The sequence below is a fragment of the Cricetulus griseus genome, chromosome 2, assembly GCF_003668045.3.
Source record: "Cricetulus griseus strain 17A/GY chromosome 2, alternate assembly CriGri-PICRH-1.0, whole genome shotgun sequence".
NCBI classification, from domain to species: domain Eukaryota; kingdom Metazoa; phylum Chordata; class Mammalia; order Rodentia; family Cricetidae; genus Cricetulus; species Cricetulus griseus.
The window spans coordinates 395,202,556-395,215,602 of NC_048595.1; the positions used below are offsets into that span (position 1 = coordinate 395,202,556).

A 13,047-nucleotide genomic window follows, 5' to 3' on the forward strand; every position below is an offset into this window, starting at 1 on the left:
TGTGAAAGTTGTCAGATCCCCTGGAACTAGAGTTATAGACAGTTGTGAGCAGCCACATGGGTGCTGGGAATTGAACCTGAGTCCTCTGGACGACCAGCCAGTGCTCCTTAACTGCCGAGCCATCTCTCCAGCTCCAATAAATTATTTTTAAAAATTGTAAGTTCCTAAAAACAAAACACACAAACAAAAAAACCAGGGTCTCATGTAGGCCTCAAACCCCATATGTAGCCGAGGATGACCTTGATCTTTTGTTCCTTCTGCTTCCTCTGGGATTACAGGTTGTAACACCGAATCAGTTTTATTGGTGCTACCAACTGAGCTCAGGTTTTTGCAGTCTACCAACTGAACCTTATTCCAGCCCTTGTGAGATCTTTATTGTCTTTGCCATATTGAAAGACACAAGGAACATTCAAGCCCCAGGGAGAGAACGCCTAGGCCTTTACTAGGTGAAATATGCTTCCTCCTCAGCATCATGGCAACATGGAAGCCAAATATACACCCAAGGACCTAGAGGCAGATTCAAGACCACCTTCCTGGGGTAAATTAGGACAGCAAGAGCAGGCCAGAGGAAGAGGTGCTCCAAGACCTCCAGCCGCTCAACCACAGGAAGGTCCAGCTCCCCAGTGCTCTTTCTTCTACCCAAGAAAGTGGCCTCAAAGTACTGGGTGAGCAAGGTGTGTTGGTACACATCTGTAACTGCAGCCTAGCCAGGAGGCTCACAAGTCTAAGGCCAGCTTGGGCTACAAATGCAAGACCCCATCTCAGAAGAAAAGGGGGAACCAGAGAGATGGCTCAACAGGTGAAAGGCTCATTTCTGTAGTGGGATGAGCTCAGTTCAGTCTCTGGACCCCACCTACAGTGGAAGGAGAGAACCAACTCCACACTGTTGTCCGATCTCCACATTCCAGCAAACATGCAAACATACAATAATAAGTAAAAAACGAAAAGAAAAAGGGTGGTAGTATCAAGTGAAGAATACAAAGTTTTGTTAAAGGTCACTATTTATTTCTTTTTACTCTTGTTTCGTTTCTCTTCTTTCAGCTTCTTTTTGGAGACTTTGGTTCTGCTGGACTTTTTATATAGGTGATACCCGATCAGACCCAGGAGTGCCGGCACCATAGCCATGCCCACCAGAGGCAAAATGCCCTTCAGCAGCTTTTGCCAATAGTTGGCTCGAATCAATGCAATCAGCTCCACATCATACTGTACCACTGCATCCGCTGGAGAGGCAGAGGGCAGGGGTAGTGTTAGAAGCTGCACCACTGCATCCACTGGAGAGGCTGTGTGGGATGGGGGAGGGGCGCATAGGATTGCTGTGATTTATCCAGAGCCCTGAATTGAGATTAAATCAGAGTAGGCTGCAGAAAATAAGTGTGATTATGGCCATTTGAAATGTGGGGTTGGACTCCCTCAGAAAAGGCAGACAGGGTTAGGAGCAGGCTAAGAACACTCATGTTGACTTTAACTACAACTAAACATGTGGCTTGTGATTAATGACAGGAAATCGATCACAGGAAATCTGTGGATGGGAAACATGCAGGTTCTTCCACATTGACAAGTGAGCATTTAGTATTTTATTTATTTAAAGATTTGTTTATTTTTATTTTATGTATATGAGTGTTTTGCCTAATGTATGTCTGTGTGCCATGTGCATGCCTGGTGTCTTTGGAGTAAGGAGGGGGTGTCAGATTCCCCAGGAACTGGAGTTCCAAATGGTGGTGAGCCACCATGTGGGTGCTGGAAACTGAACCTGGGTCCTCTGAGCCATCTGTCTGGCCCCACAAGCAAGCATTTATGTGTGACAATCCTCTGTACTAAACAGACCCCATTTCCAAACAGCCACATGGGTAGGATTTTGTAGGGCTACAATTAGCTGGAATAAGAGCAGATATTCTTAAAAATTCCAGCAGCCGATGAGCACATACAAGATTATTAGAGTATTTTCAAAGAAGGGCTGGAAAAGAAGAGAGGTACGTTTGAGGAAGCCGGTGGACAGGACTCAGTTTCAAACAGAAGCCAATAGGCAGCACTGGGGGGGGGAGTTGCTAAAAGTTTTGTTGTTGTGTTTTACTTTTGAGACAGGATCTCACTCTAGCCTCAGCTGTCTTGGAACTCACTCTGTAGACCAGGCTAGCCTTGAATTCACAGAGATCACCTGCCTCTGCCTCCTGAGTGCACAAGCACACCTGCTTGTTAAGAGAGATTTCACTTGGTCCTCCCTGCCCTCTTTTCAGGGCTCCCTAAAGGCCAGCACTAGTATAACATGTTTCCAGAACTCTGTGGAATAGATCACATTTTACCTAATAGAATGGGTGTTTTACCCCAAAGCTAGAAATCCCATCTTGGAAAAATCTGTCTAATCTCAACCCTTCAGAACAGGTATCGGCAGTAGTACATAAAGGTAAATTCTAGGAGTCAGTCATCAGGGCACCTCCTTACCAGCTGTGTGAGGGCTCTCAAAGTCGCCCTTTGGTTTCTTTTGACTCACTTCAGTGTAGGCAGCAAGACCCATAGGGCTCAAGGTATCAAAAGTTGCCAGCTGCCTATGGTTGAGTCAAGTGGTCCTAACAGGTTAACACTAAAGTGTCTTTAGTCTCAGGTAGGCCAGAAGGAGGGGGCCCCAGCTACTCCTTTGCTCAAATTTGATATGGACTTTCTCAACTTCTAGACAGAACAGTGTGTGTGGCTCTCTGGGCTCTGTTTTGATGAGTGGGAGAAAAGACCTACTCAATTACCTGGGATAGACGGTGGGTACCCTCGCTTTCCATAGGCCAAGTGAGAAGGAATGACTGCTCTTCGCTTCTCTCTGAGGGAAGGAATGAGAGTCGCAGGTGGGAGAGTGGTGAGCTGCCAGCCCTGGCCCAGTGCCACCAGAAGTACCTCCCACCTCAGATAGTGACACCAAAATGTGAATTTTCCCACTTAACAAGTTGACCAGCAATGGAACCAATCACTCTACACACCTCAACTCCTCCTCCCCCAAATACCCACAGCCAGAGAGGTGCCCTCAGCTTTCTTTGGATGCCCTCATGGGTCCCTCTGACCTGTACCTTCCCACCATGAAGTCAGGGGCCCTTTATTCTGCAATGTCCTGCCTATGGGATCTGCAGGACGGCAGAGAAAGCTTCCACCCAGGCAAAGGGGTAGTCAGGCTCGCCCCCTCCCGATACTCACCCCACACACATGTCCAGCAGGCTCTGTTCCAGACCTTGAGGAAGAAGACAACTGAACTAGAAGCTACACACCACCCAAGAGGAAAATACTCCCCACGCCACCCAAGAAGAAAGTCAAAGGCTCCCAATTGAGCTTTACTCCACTTCTCAAACTCTTAGCCCTCTGTGATGTGTGGGACACAAGGAGAATTTGAACACGAGGTAGCCAAAGATCCTTAGGGTCGTACTCATTCTAAGAGTCTTACCAGCGTAACTTAGATGGTCAAGACACTAAGCAAGGGCTTAGGTTAGAAAGAGGACAAAGGCACAGGTCACATACCTGGAATCACCTGCTTTTGGCCAAGTTCTATAACCAGAGGATCTCTGGTCAGAGATGTGTCAATAATGCGTCCATCTACCAAGCTTCCCTGAAGACAAAGAGCCAGAACTAACCCCACCGTTTGTGCCATCAGACAGACCACACACAACTGGGACCACCCGGGTGAGGTGGCAGCAACCCTCGAAAACAGCCTTGCATCCTGTCCCCCTCTCCCACTCCCATCCCCACCCCCGTGGGGCGAAAAGGAACAGGAAGCCCCAAGGGGCTGACACTTCTAGGAGATCTCTCCACCCTGCATTTCCCAGTGCTGGAGAGAAACTGGCGGGAAAGCAGGGAGGAGAGAAAGAAGCAGACCAGAGGCCACCCAGACTCCCGTCCCCACGTGCTAGCCGAGGAGAGAAAGAAGCAGACTAGAGGCCACCCAGACTCCCGTCCCCACGTGCTAGCGGACCCTAGGGTTCAGTCTCTCGCACAGCCTGCCACGTGTCCAAGCCAAAGCTGACGTGTTTCTCATACGGGCGCCGCCCCCTCCCAGACCACGCCCCGGCCCCCCAGGCCCCTCACCGTGTAGTGTATGTGGAGCGTGTCTCCAAAGGCGGCGGATTCCGTACACGATTCGGGGGGCTGTACCTATGATCAGACTACAAGGGTCAAGGCTGCTGCTCCTCCTAAGACCGTTTCTAACTACATCGAGACCCAGCACCGTCTCCCCCGACTCAGTTCCAGCACTTCCTCTCCTCTTCGTTCACAGGTTCATTGAGAGCCCCGTGCTCCCCACAGCCCTTGGCTGGCCTTGAAGGGTGGCGGTGGCGGGGGTGGGGGAGTAGGAGGGGATGGGGAGGTGGCGCGACAGTCTCCTCACCAGGGTCTCCACTTGGAGGGTCCGGACAGGACTTTCGGTTTCTGGCCCGACCTCAGCCCAGCACACCACCCCACTGAACAGAAGCAGCAGCAGCAGCCGGAGCGGCCAGAGCAAGGGGCGCAGGGACATGACGGGACCAGGTCAGGGGTGCCAGGCAGGACAGGCTGTTCGGGTGCAGGCGACCAGGACGTGTTCCCTCAGCTCCAGGCCAGACTGGTATGGGCGGGTCGCAAGGAGCGAGCTCCTCCTCCTGCTGCAGCCCTCCCCCCACCTTGTCCCCACCTCCTGGAGGGAAGGAGCAGCAAGCAGCATTCCCTACCCTGTGATCCTAGCGACGGATTCCAACCCACCCGTTAGCCGTTCAGTCCCATGACGAGGGTTGGGCCAGGTGACAGCACCTATTTGCCTTTACCCACTGTAAAGGGGCATTAGTCTCTAACCTTATAGTCACGGGAGGTACAATCGTTCCCATTTTACAGCTAAGGAATATGCCCAAGGTCATCATGCCAAATGGTGACAAGACAGGATCCAAGCACAAGACTCCATTTGTTTTTTTTTTGTTGTTGTTTTTTTTTTCTTTAAGATATGTTCCCTCCCACTAAGCAGGCAGAGGCAGGTGTCCAAGACAGCCGGCTCTTCACCTTTCCTGGTCGTTCTGCTCTCGGTTTCGTCCAGAAAGGGGGGGGGGGCTGGAGCAGCCCCCCCTCCCCGTCTTGGAGGGGTATCTTCCTGTAAAAAGGGAATCCGTCGCTCACCTTTTCCTTCCTGTTTTCCCTCAACACCCTTTTCACAACAGCAGCTTGCCCAACGGTCTTGTGTTTATGCAAGGGCTTCAGTTTTTAGAAGGATTTCAAGTAATTTTAGGCGGTCTTACCAGTTTCCCTTTTCATGATTTGAACCCTTCCTGAAAACCTAAACTGTGGCACCTAGACCCTGGCCACTCAAAGGCTGTCTCCGGTCGGTTCCATACCACACTCTTCTTGGCTCACCGTCCTCTTTAGCACTGATACTGTTCTCCGCCACAACTCCACCTTGTCTGGTCAGCAATTCAGCCTACACACACCCAACACACACACTTCCTCTTATTTGAAACAAGCTGACTCTCCTGCCCTGGCCTTTCTGATGGCTCTTCACTATTGGTACCGAGATCATCTCATCTTTAATATCTACCCAATCTCCCTCGGGGCTCTCCTTCCCCAGCCTCTCCAGTGCCTCCATTTCTAGGACTACTACTCTAAGCTATCATTTTCTCTGTTTTGTGGTACCAGAGATCAAGTCCAGGCAAATACCACTGAGCTAATGTCCCTTATCCTAGGAATTATTTTTTTAAAAAAAGAAAAGAAAGAAACTCATTGTCAGGGGCTAGAGAGATGGATGCACTTGCTGTTCTTCCAAAGGATCAGAGTTCAATTCCCTGAACCTGTATCAGATGGCTCAAAAATGCCTATAACCTTGCCAGATCCAAGGGTGCCAACATCCTTATCTGGCTGCCACAGGTACTCACACACATGTGGCATACAGATATACATAAATACATATAAGCACAAATAAACCTTAAAAAAAATAAAACCTCACTGCCAGCCGGGTGTGGTGGTGCACACTTTAATCCCAACACTCAGGAAATGGAGGCAGACAAACTCCTGTGAGTTTCAGGCCACCTAGGACTACATAGTTAAATTCTGTCTTAAACAAGCACAAACCCAGAGAACCCTCACTGTACAGTGGGGTATGGTGATGCACACCTACAATCCCAGCCTATATAAAACCCCTTCTCAAATATTAATTAAAATGACAGCCAGCAGGAATTCCTGGGGTTGAGGGAATGCTCTCTATATGGGGTTACATGGATGTGTGCATTTTTAAAACCTACCAGATGTATTCCTAACATCTGCACACGTGGCTAGGGCTGTAGCTCAGCAGTAGAATGCTTGTCTAGAGCTTAATCACCAGTACCAGCAGCTAACAAGACATAAATGTAAGCACTGAACACATTGTTTTAGACTGCTTGGAAGGCACCAACCGAGCTAGGAACCATGCCAGTTCATGCTCTACTCCTCTCGACTATCAGCCTCCTCCCTTCTTTCTGTACCCAGAAAGTACACAGGATGCGTTATGCTGTAGCAATCATATTGGGACATAGTGATGGAAGGTGGGTCCTAGATGGTGAAGCACCAAGGTGGACAGCTAAGTCTTTGGAAAGCGGAGACCCACCGTGCTAGTCCTTTTATGGAGACAGTTCTAACATATTTTTGTCTTTTAAAGGTAAGCCTCCCTCTTTACACCATCTGTACACTGCTACATGCATTCTATATGTCACCTGCCATGTCACCAAAAGCTTACACAGTTCCACACTGCCCTGTAAATCAAACTGACTCCTTGACATGCCAGTTAAAAGCTTGTCACCCAGCCCTCCTTTCCCGAATGGGTCATTTATTAAACTGAAAAGCCTTTTTCTAAGAAGTCCAGGCCTGTCAAGGGGTGGTGGCACACACTTTTAATCCCAGCACTTGGGTGGCAGAGGCAGGCAGATCTCGCTTTGGAGGCCAGCGTGGTCTACAGAGCAAATTTTGAACTTGGGATCCTCCTGACTCAGACTGGTAAGTGCTGAGATAATAAATGTGTTCAACCACTCTTGGCTCTGAAGAGAGGGAAGCAGACAGAGCCTTGTGCCTCTCACTTTTGTATCTTCAGTGTCCATGCCTGCCACGAAATAATGTGTATTACTTCATCAGATTTCCCTGCTGCTGGACTATGGTCTGGCTTCAGATGAGCCTACCTACCATGTGTTCTCAGTTGGCCCCCTTTATCTGGTCCACACCCTCCAAGATGTTTAACTGTTTTCAATTCCTAATTCTCTTAGCTGACTTTCCCTACTTCTGAACTGAAGCATACGCTACTTGTTTAGTTATTGTGCATGCCTTATTTCTCTTTTCCATTTCCCCCAAAGAGCCAGCACATTGATAGACAAAGTATATCGTGCCTAGACCTCCCTAGGGACTAGCTGCACAATACTGGACAAGTTTTTCATTTACCTTTTCAAGCAGGGTCTCTTGTAGTCTGGACTGGAGTCAAAGCAAAGTTGCCTTAAACCCTCTTTAAAAATTATTTATGGCATGTGTTGACAGATCTTTGACGAAGTTGAAGACTAGATAGTCACAGCTAATATCCCCTCTTATCTTAGCTAGAGCATATTAGGTACAAGCGTTAGACTTTCCAGAATAGAACAGCTATTGGAGTAATCTCTGTAATATGGCATTTACTCTTGGCTTGGACATCTAGTATGTTTCTTAATTATGTTGCTCTTGGTGGTTGTATAGGTGTAAATTTTTGTTTATCCTGGATTATACTTGATATCTGTTACCACTGTATATAGTTTTGTGTCAGGTTTAAAACCCTTTTATTTAGACAAAAAGGGAAAGTGTAGTGGCATCTTGTTCCACCAATAGATTTGAGATACCAGCCTTAGGGTGTGGCTTTGGTGAGCAGACAGATGCCATCCCTTATAAGAAAGAGGGGCCTCACTCTCTTGGGTTGTGGTCTGAGCATCCTGCATCACAGAATCCTGCGCATCCAGGAGCAGAAGACGGCAACAGCTATTTACCTTCATTGTGTGAGTGTTCCCCAAATAAATGCGTTATTCTTTATTCGGGCATTCGTGGACTTCCTTTACCATGCCTTCAAGGCATGTGCCATGGTATGTGTAAATTATTACGTGTTTACAGGTAGGCATGTGCACAGTATGTGTGGAATCAGAAGACAACTTGGGAGAGCTGTTCTACCATGTGGTCAAGTAGTCTGGCTTGGTGGCAGGCGTCTTTTCCTATGGAAGACCTCACTAACAGCCTTGAACTCTAGTTCCTCCTCTGCCTCCCAAGTGCTGGGATTATAAGCATTCAAACCACAACCAGCCAAATGTTTTATTTTTTTTCTTTTCTGAGACAGGGTTTCTCTGTGTAGCCTTGGAGCCTATCCTGGCACTCGCTCTGGAGACCAGGCTGGCCTCGAACTCACAGAGATCCGCCTGCCTCTGCCTCCTGAGTGCTGGGATTAAAGGCATGTGCCACCAACGCCCGGCCAAATGTTTTATTTTTAATAAGTTGTTGAGAAACCACTTAAAATTACTATGAAAATCTCTAAGACAAATATATAAGCTTCAGGTTAAGAAGTAAAATATATGTGATATGAACTCATATTTTAACTCCTCCCCAAATATGTGTAGGTGCATATATTCAGAAAAAGAGCAAGGGCTGGGCTGGGGCGCAGTTCAGTAGAATGCTTGCCTAGCATGCATAAAACCCTGCATTCAACCACAACACTGCATTAACTGTGCTTGGTGGCATACACCATAATGCCAGTACTTGGGAGGTGGAGAGGAACTAGAATCCAAGTCGTTCTCAGCTACATGAGTTCATAGAACAGCCTGGGATACACAAGACCCTCCTTCCTTCTCCCTCTGCCCACCCCCCATCTTGAGACAGGGAGTGAGAGCCTGGCAATTGTTAAGAGCTCTCTAAGCATTTCACTGTGTCCCTGTACCCTGCCAAGCAGCGTTAGTTCTGGTGTTTTGTTTTGCTTTGAGACAGGGTAGCCCTGGCTATTGTGGAACACAAGCTATGTAGATCAAGCTGGTCTTGAAATAAAAAAGATCTGCCTGCCTCTGCCTCCTGAGTGCTGGAATTAAAAGTTGTATGCCAGCCGGGCGTTGATGGTACATGCCTTTAATCCCAGCACTGGGGGGGGTGGGGGAGGCAGAAGCTGGTGGATCTCTGTGAGTTCGAGGCCAGCCTGGTCTCCAGAGTGAGTGCCAGGATAGGCTCCAAAGCTACACAGAAATCCTGTCTCGAAAAACGAAAAAAAAAAAAAAAAAAAGTTGTATGCCACCCAACCTGGCCAAAGACCCTGTCTCTTAAAAAAAAAAAAAAAAAAAAAAAAAAAAAAAAAAAAGATGCACCCCAATGGCTGAGGATGGTGGTGTTAGGTTTTCGGATGAGTGGGAAGAGTAAAGGGAGCAGGTACAACATGGTGTTCCATCAAATGTATGCCCGAGATCTGTTCATACTTATGTATTGTCTAGATCACTGACAATAAAAGCTGCTTGGTCATAAAAAAATATGTGAGTGAACAAGATCTGAATCAATACAAGACAGGGGCTCTAATACAGTTTCTCGTGTTGTAGTGACCCCAACCATGTATTATTTCATTGCTACTTCGTAACTGTAGTATCTGATATGCAGGATATCTGACATTCGACCCCCAAAAGGGTCATGACCCACAGGTTGAAAACTGCCACGGTAAGAGACTATGTAGAAGGCGAGGGTGCTACCAGAGCCAATGGAGCTCTGGTAGAAGAGTAAAAAGACCCTGTAGAGGTCTCGAACTCCATGAAGAGGTGAAATTTGAGCTGCATCTTAAAGTAGTATTTGCTTTGCGCTTTTTGAAGTCTCATGTAGCCCAGGTTGGCCTCAAGCTCATTATATAGTGAAGGCTGACCTTGAACTCTAGCTCCCCCTGCTGTCACCTGCAAGGACTGAGATTATATCACAAGCTCTCATGCAGCGTTGGTTATGAACCCAGCCCTTGTGTAAGTGAGCACTCTGCCACCAGAGCTCCATCCCTAGCCCCTTACTGTGGGGTTATTACACACGTGAGAAAAGAGGGCAAGTGGAGGGAGGGTAAGAGCTGGTGCCAGAGAACCTGGAGTACGGAAGGCAGTGGAACACAGTGAACGCAGCTGTCCTCGAACGGCACACAGAAGCAGTGGCTAAATGGAGCGGTGGCACACAGGCAGATGGTGGTCTGGATTCTGAGGCTCTGTAAGGCGCGATTCGAGGGAAGTGGGAAGGAAAATGTGAGACTATCTGAAACTGAGGGGCTTGGCCAGCTGGTGTATCTTTGATCTCTGAAGAAATTGGCAAGTTCCAGGCCAATGGGGCCACAGATGAGACCCTGCCCCCACCTCTACCCCCCCCCACAAAAAAACCCAACCTACTGAGGGCAACTTACTGAAATGCCCCAGGAAGGGTCAGGGAAGACTCATTTCCGTTGGACTGAGAAGGAACTTAAAATTATGATTCTGAGAAAGGCAGGAAAGCTGCCTAATGGCACAAGTGGAAACCACACCCAGAAAGGCCTGAACCTTGAAGTGTCCAAAGTCAGTGTGGCTTATTCAGGTCACCCACATGGTAGCCAGGTGTAAGCAGGGCACTGGCTTCCCACCACCCCCTCTGTCACTAGAGACTGAATCAAGGCCTTACTGTGGTTTTTGTTTGTTTGTTTTTTCCTGGTACTGTGGATGGAAGCCAGAGCCTTGAAGGTTAGCGCCCAAATCCTGTGGCTACTTTAACCAAGAACACTTACCACTCCATCCATGCAAGATGTGGCAAAGACAACACATATTCACCTCTCATCTATAACCTGTAGCAATTGGGTCTTCTTTGCTGTATTTGTAAATTCCTGTGGTTCAGAGCCTCAAGCTCAGCCTTCTATCCCCCAACTCTCTGTATATAACCCTGTCCTAGGACTGCCCCCACCAAGACAGCTCTTTTGTGTACTCAGCGATCAAACCCAGGGCCTCCCAGCAAGTGGTCTAGTAGTGAGCTACAAGAATGGAGGAGTGGGGACGGGGCACACGTGAAAGACTTAGTCCAAAAGCTTTTGCCTTGTCTGACTGCCAGCTAGCTGGAAGGAAGGTGGCTCTGAGATGGGTTAGTGGGAGGAAGCCTGTGTAGAGAACTGCTCAGCTCTATGCACAGGGCACAGCAGTTTTACCTCCAGCGTCCTCTCCTCTTCCACACTTGCTCTAACTGAAGCCCAGATGCTCCCCTAAGGCTAGCTGGCAGCCAGAGTGACATACACACAAGCAGACACTTAACCTACTAGCTTTGACAGACGACAGTCCTGATCCAACTTCCTCACTGCCAGACCCTCACTGCCTTCACCAACTTTGTTCTCTTTACCATGCTCAAGGTTTCCACTTCCTTAGCCCTAACCCTCTGCACCTTTCTCAAGAGTTCAGGGTCATTCTTACCCATTCCAGCAACTAGGGTCAGGAAACCCAATTAGAGAAGCCTGCGGAAGGAAAGTATTTGGATTCTGTCATTCCCCAGTGACCTCTCCAGCTGCTGGGTTAGAGAGGGAACCAAAGATGGTGCTTAGTGTTATGATAGCCTGTCCAGGGCATCACTCCCTGTACTGAGCAGCAGGAAAGGTGGGGTATCCTCCTTGGCCATTCCCAAGATTTTAAAAGATGCCAGAGCATCCTGAAGTAGATGCCCAGCTCCCCCTGAAAACAGTGGTTTAACCCATTTTCAACAAATGCCTAAACAGAGAGAGCAGTATGTCTCTGCTCACTTTCTATTCTACCTGAATGTGTGTGCTTGAACTGGAGGTTAGGTGCAGGAGCCCCCAGAAACTGCAGACACTACACCAAAAGGATAAGAAACACATCCCTGTGAAGGGGACAGTTTTGTCTTTCAGCTCACCTAAGCCCACTTCCCCCGTGTTCACTTTGGAAGCTGCCTTTCCCAGATGACTCTAAAGTACTATCACTTGGATCTGGGTTCTCTGTCAAATTATGACAAACGAGTCACGGGAGGATATCTACCTTAAGATACCTGGGCTTATCTTTAGGTTCACTGCCCTCATCCTGTATTCCCTCAGAGCTGATAGGTTTGGGCAAAAGCCACAGACAGAGGGCTCCTCTAACTCCCTTGAATCACAGGAAAGAACCAGTCATCCACTTCTCCAAGTTGTTCTGGTGTTATCTATCAGTCTGTCACTAAACTGAATTGCTTTTTATTATTTACTTTTTGGGGGTGGGGGGGGTGGGAGAGGCGGTAAGAGAAACATAGACCAGGGTGGCCTCAAACTTTCAGAGGTCTTCCCACCTCTGCTTCCGGAGTGCTGGGACTGCAAAAACACCCAGTTGCTATTATTATTGTCCTATGAAAAATTACAGCTGAGGCTAGGCTCACAGGCACATGCCTGTAATCCAGCACGTGGGGAACAAAGGCAGGAGGATGGTTACAAATTTGAGGTCAGCAAGGCATGCAGTGGTGACACACAATTTTAATCCCAGTACTTCAGAGGCAGAGGCAGGTGGATCTCTGTGAGTGAGTTCCATGCCAGCCTGGTCTACAGAGCAAGTTCCAGGAGAGCCAGGGGTACACAGGGAAACCTTGTCTCAAAAACCAAAATAAGGAAAAGAAAATGCAGTTCAGAAAGTGATCTATTTATTAATAAATAAAGAACTTAGAAAGATGTTCCTAACTAAGAACTGAGGGAGCCTGGAGGAAGGACAGTGAATAACACTTAAAAACACAGGGCTGGTGAAGGGATGTGTGGCTTAATGGCTTGGAAGCCAGAGCCATAACAAACAGCACTGGTTCTTGAAAGTGATGACTCGGTAACGAGAGAAAGGCTGAAAGGAAAACGAGCAGGGAAAGAAATGGGGAGGAAACTGCATGTCAGTTAAAAGTTCATAATAGCATGTTGGACTTGAACTCAGTACTGAAGCAAGGGGCAAGAGGGAGGGGCTTCCCTGCTCACCACCCCTTTTCTCTGGGAGGAGATAGACAGTGATAGCAGCAGAGGAAAGAAAAGTGGAAGGAACAGGGGAATGTCAGCTTCACAGAAAATCTGTGGCGTTTCTGGATGAGGCTTAGCACTGACATGGAAACCCACATACCCCAAAC

The 13,047-nt window shown here is 48.0% G+C and overlaps 1 protein-coding gene across 2 annotated transcripts; it reads right to left on the reverse strand.

Moving 5' to 3' along the window:
* Nucleotides 1-964: 964 nt before the first annotated feature.
* Fkbp11 (FKBP prolyl isomerase 11) lies at nt 965-4,586 on the reverse strand. Of its 2 annotated transcripts, none has more exons than XM_027396477.2 (6): nt 4,355-4,586; nt 4,057-4,122; nt 3,493-3,580; nt 3,175-3,208; nt 2,736-2,806; nt 965-1,280 (listed from the first exon to the last, which is right to left on the reverse strand). In XM_027396477.2, exons 1-6 carry the CDS (start codon nt 4,481-4,483, stop codon nt 1,003-1,005), a joined length of 666 nt encoding a protein of 221 aa, XP_027252278.1. In that variant the 5' UTR covers nt 4,484-4,586; the 3' UTR covers nt 965-1,002. The 2 variants fall into 2 exon arrangements, with proteins under 2 accessions (XP_027252278.1, XP_027252279.1); XM_027396478.2 differs by having other exon boundaries at nt 965-1,220; nt 4,355-4,584.
* Between the last annotated feature and the right edge of the window lie 8,461 nt (nt 4,587-13,047).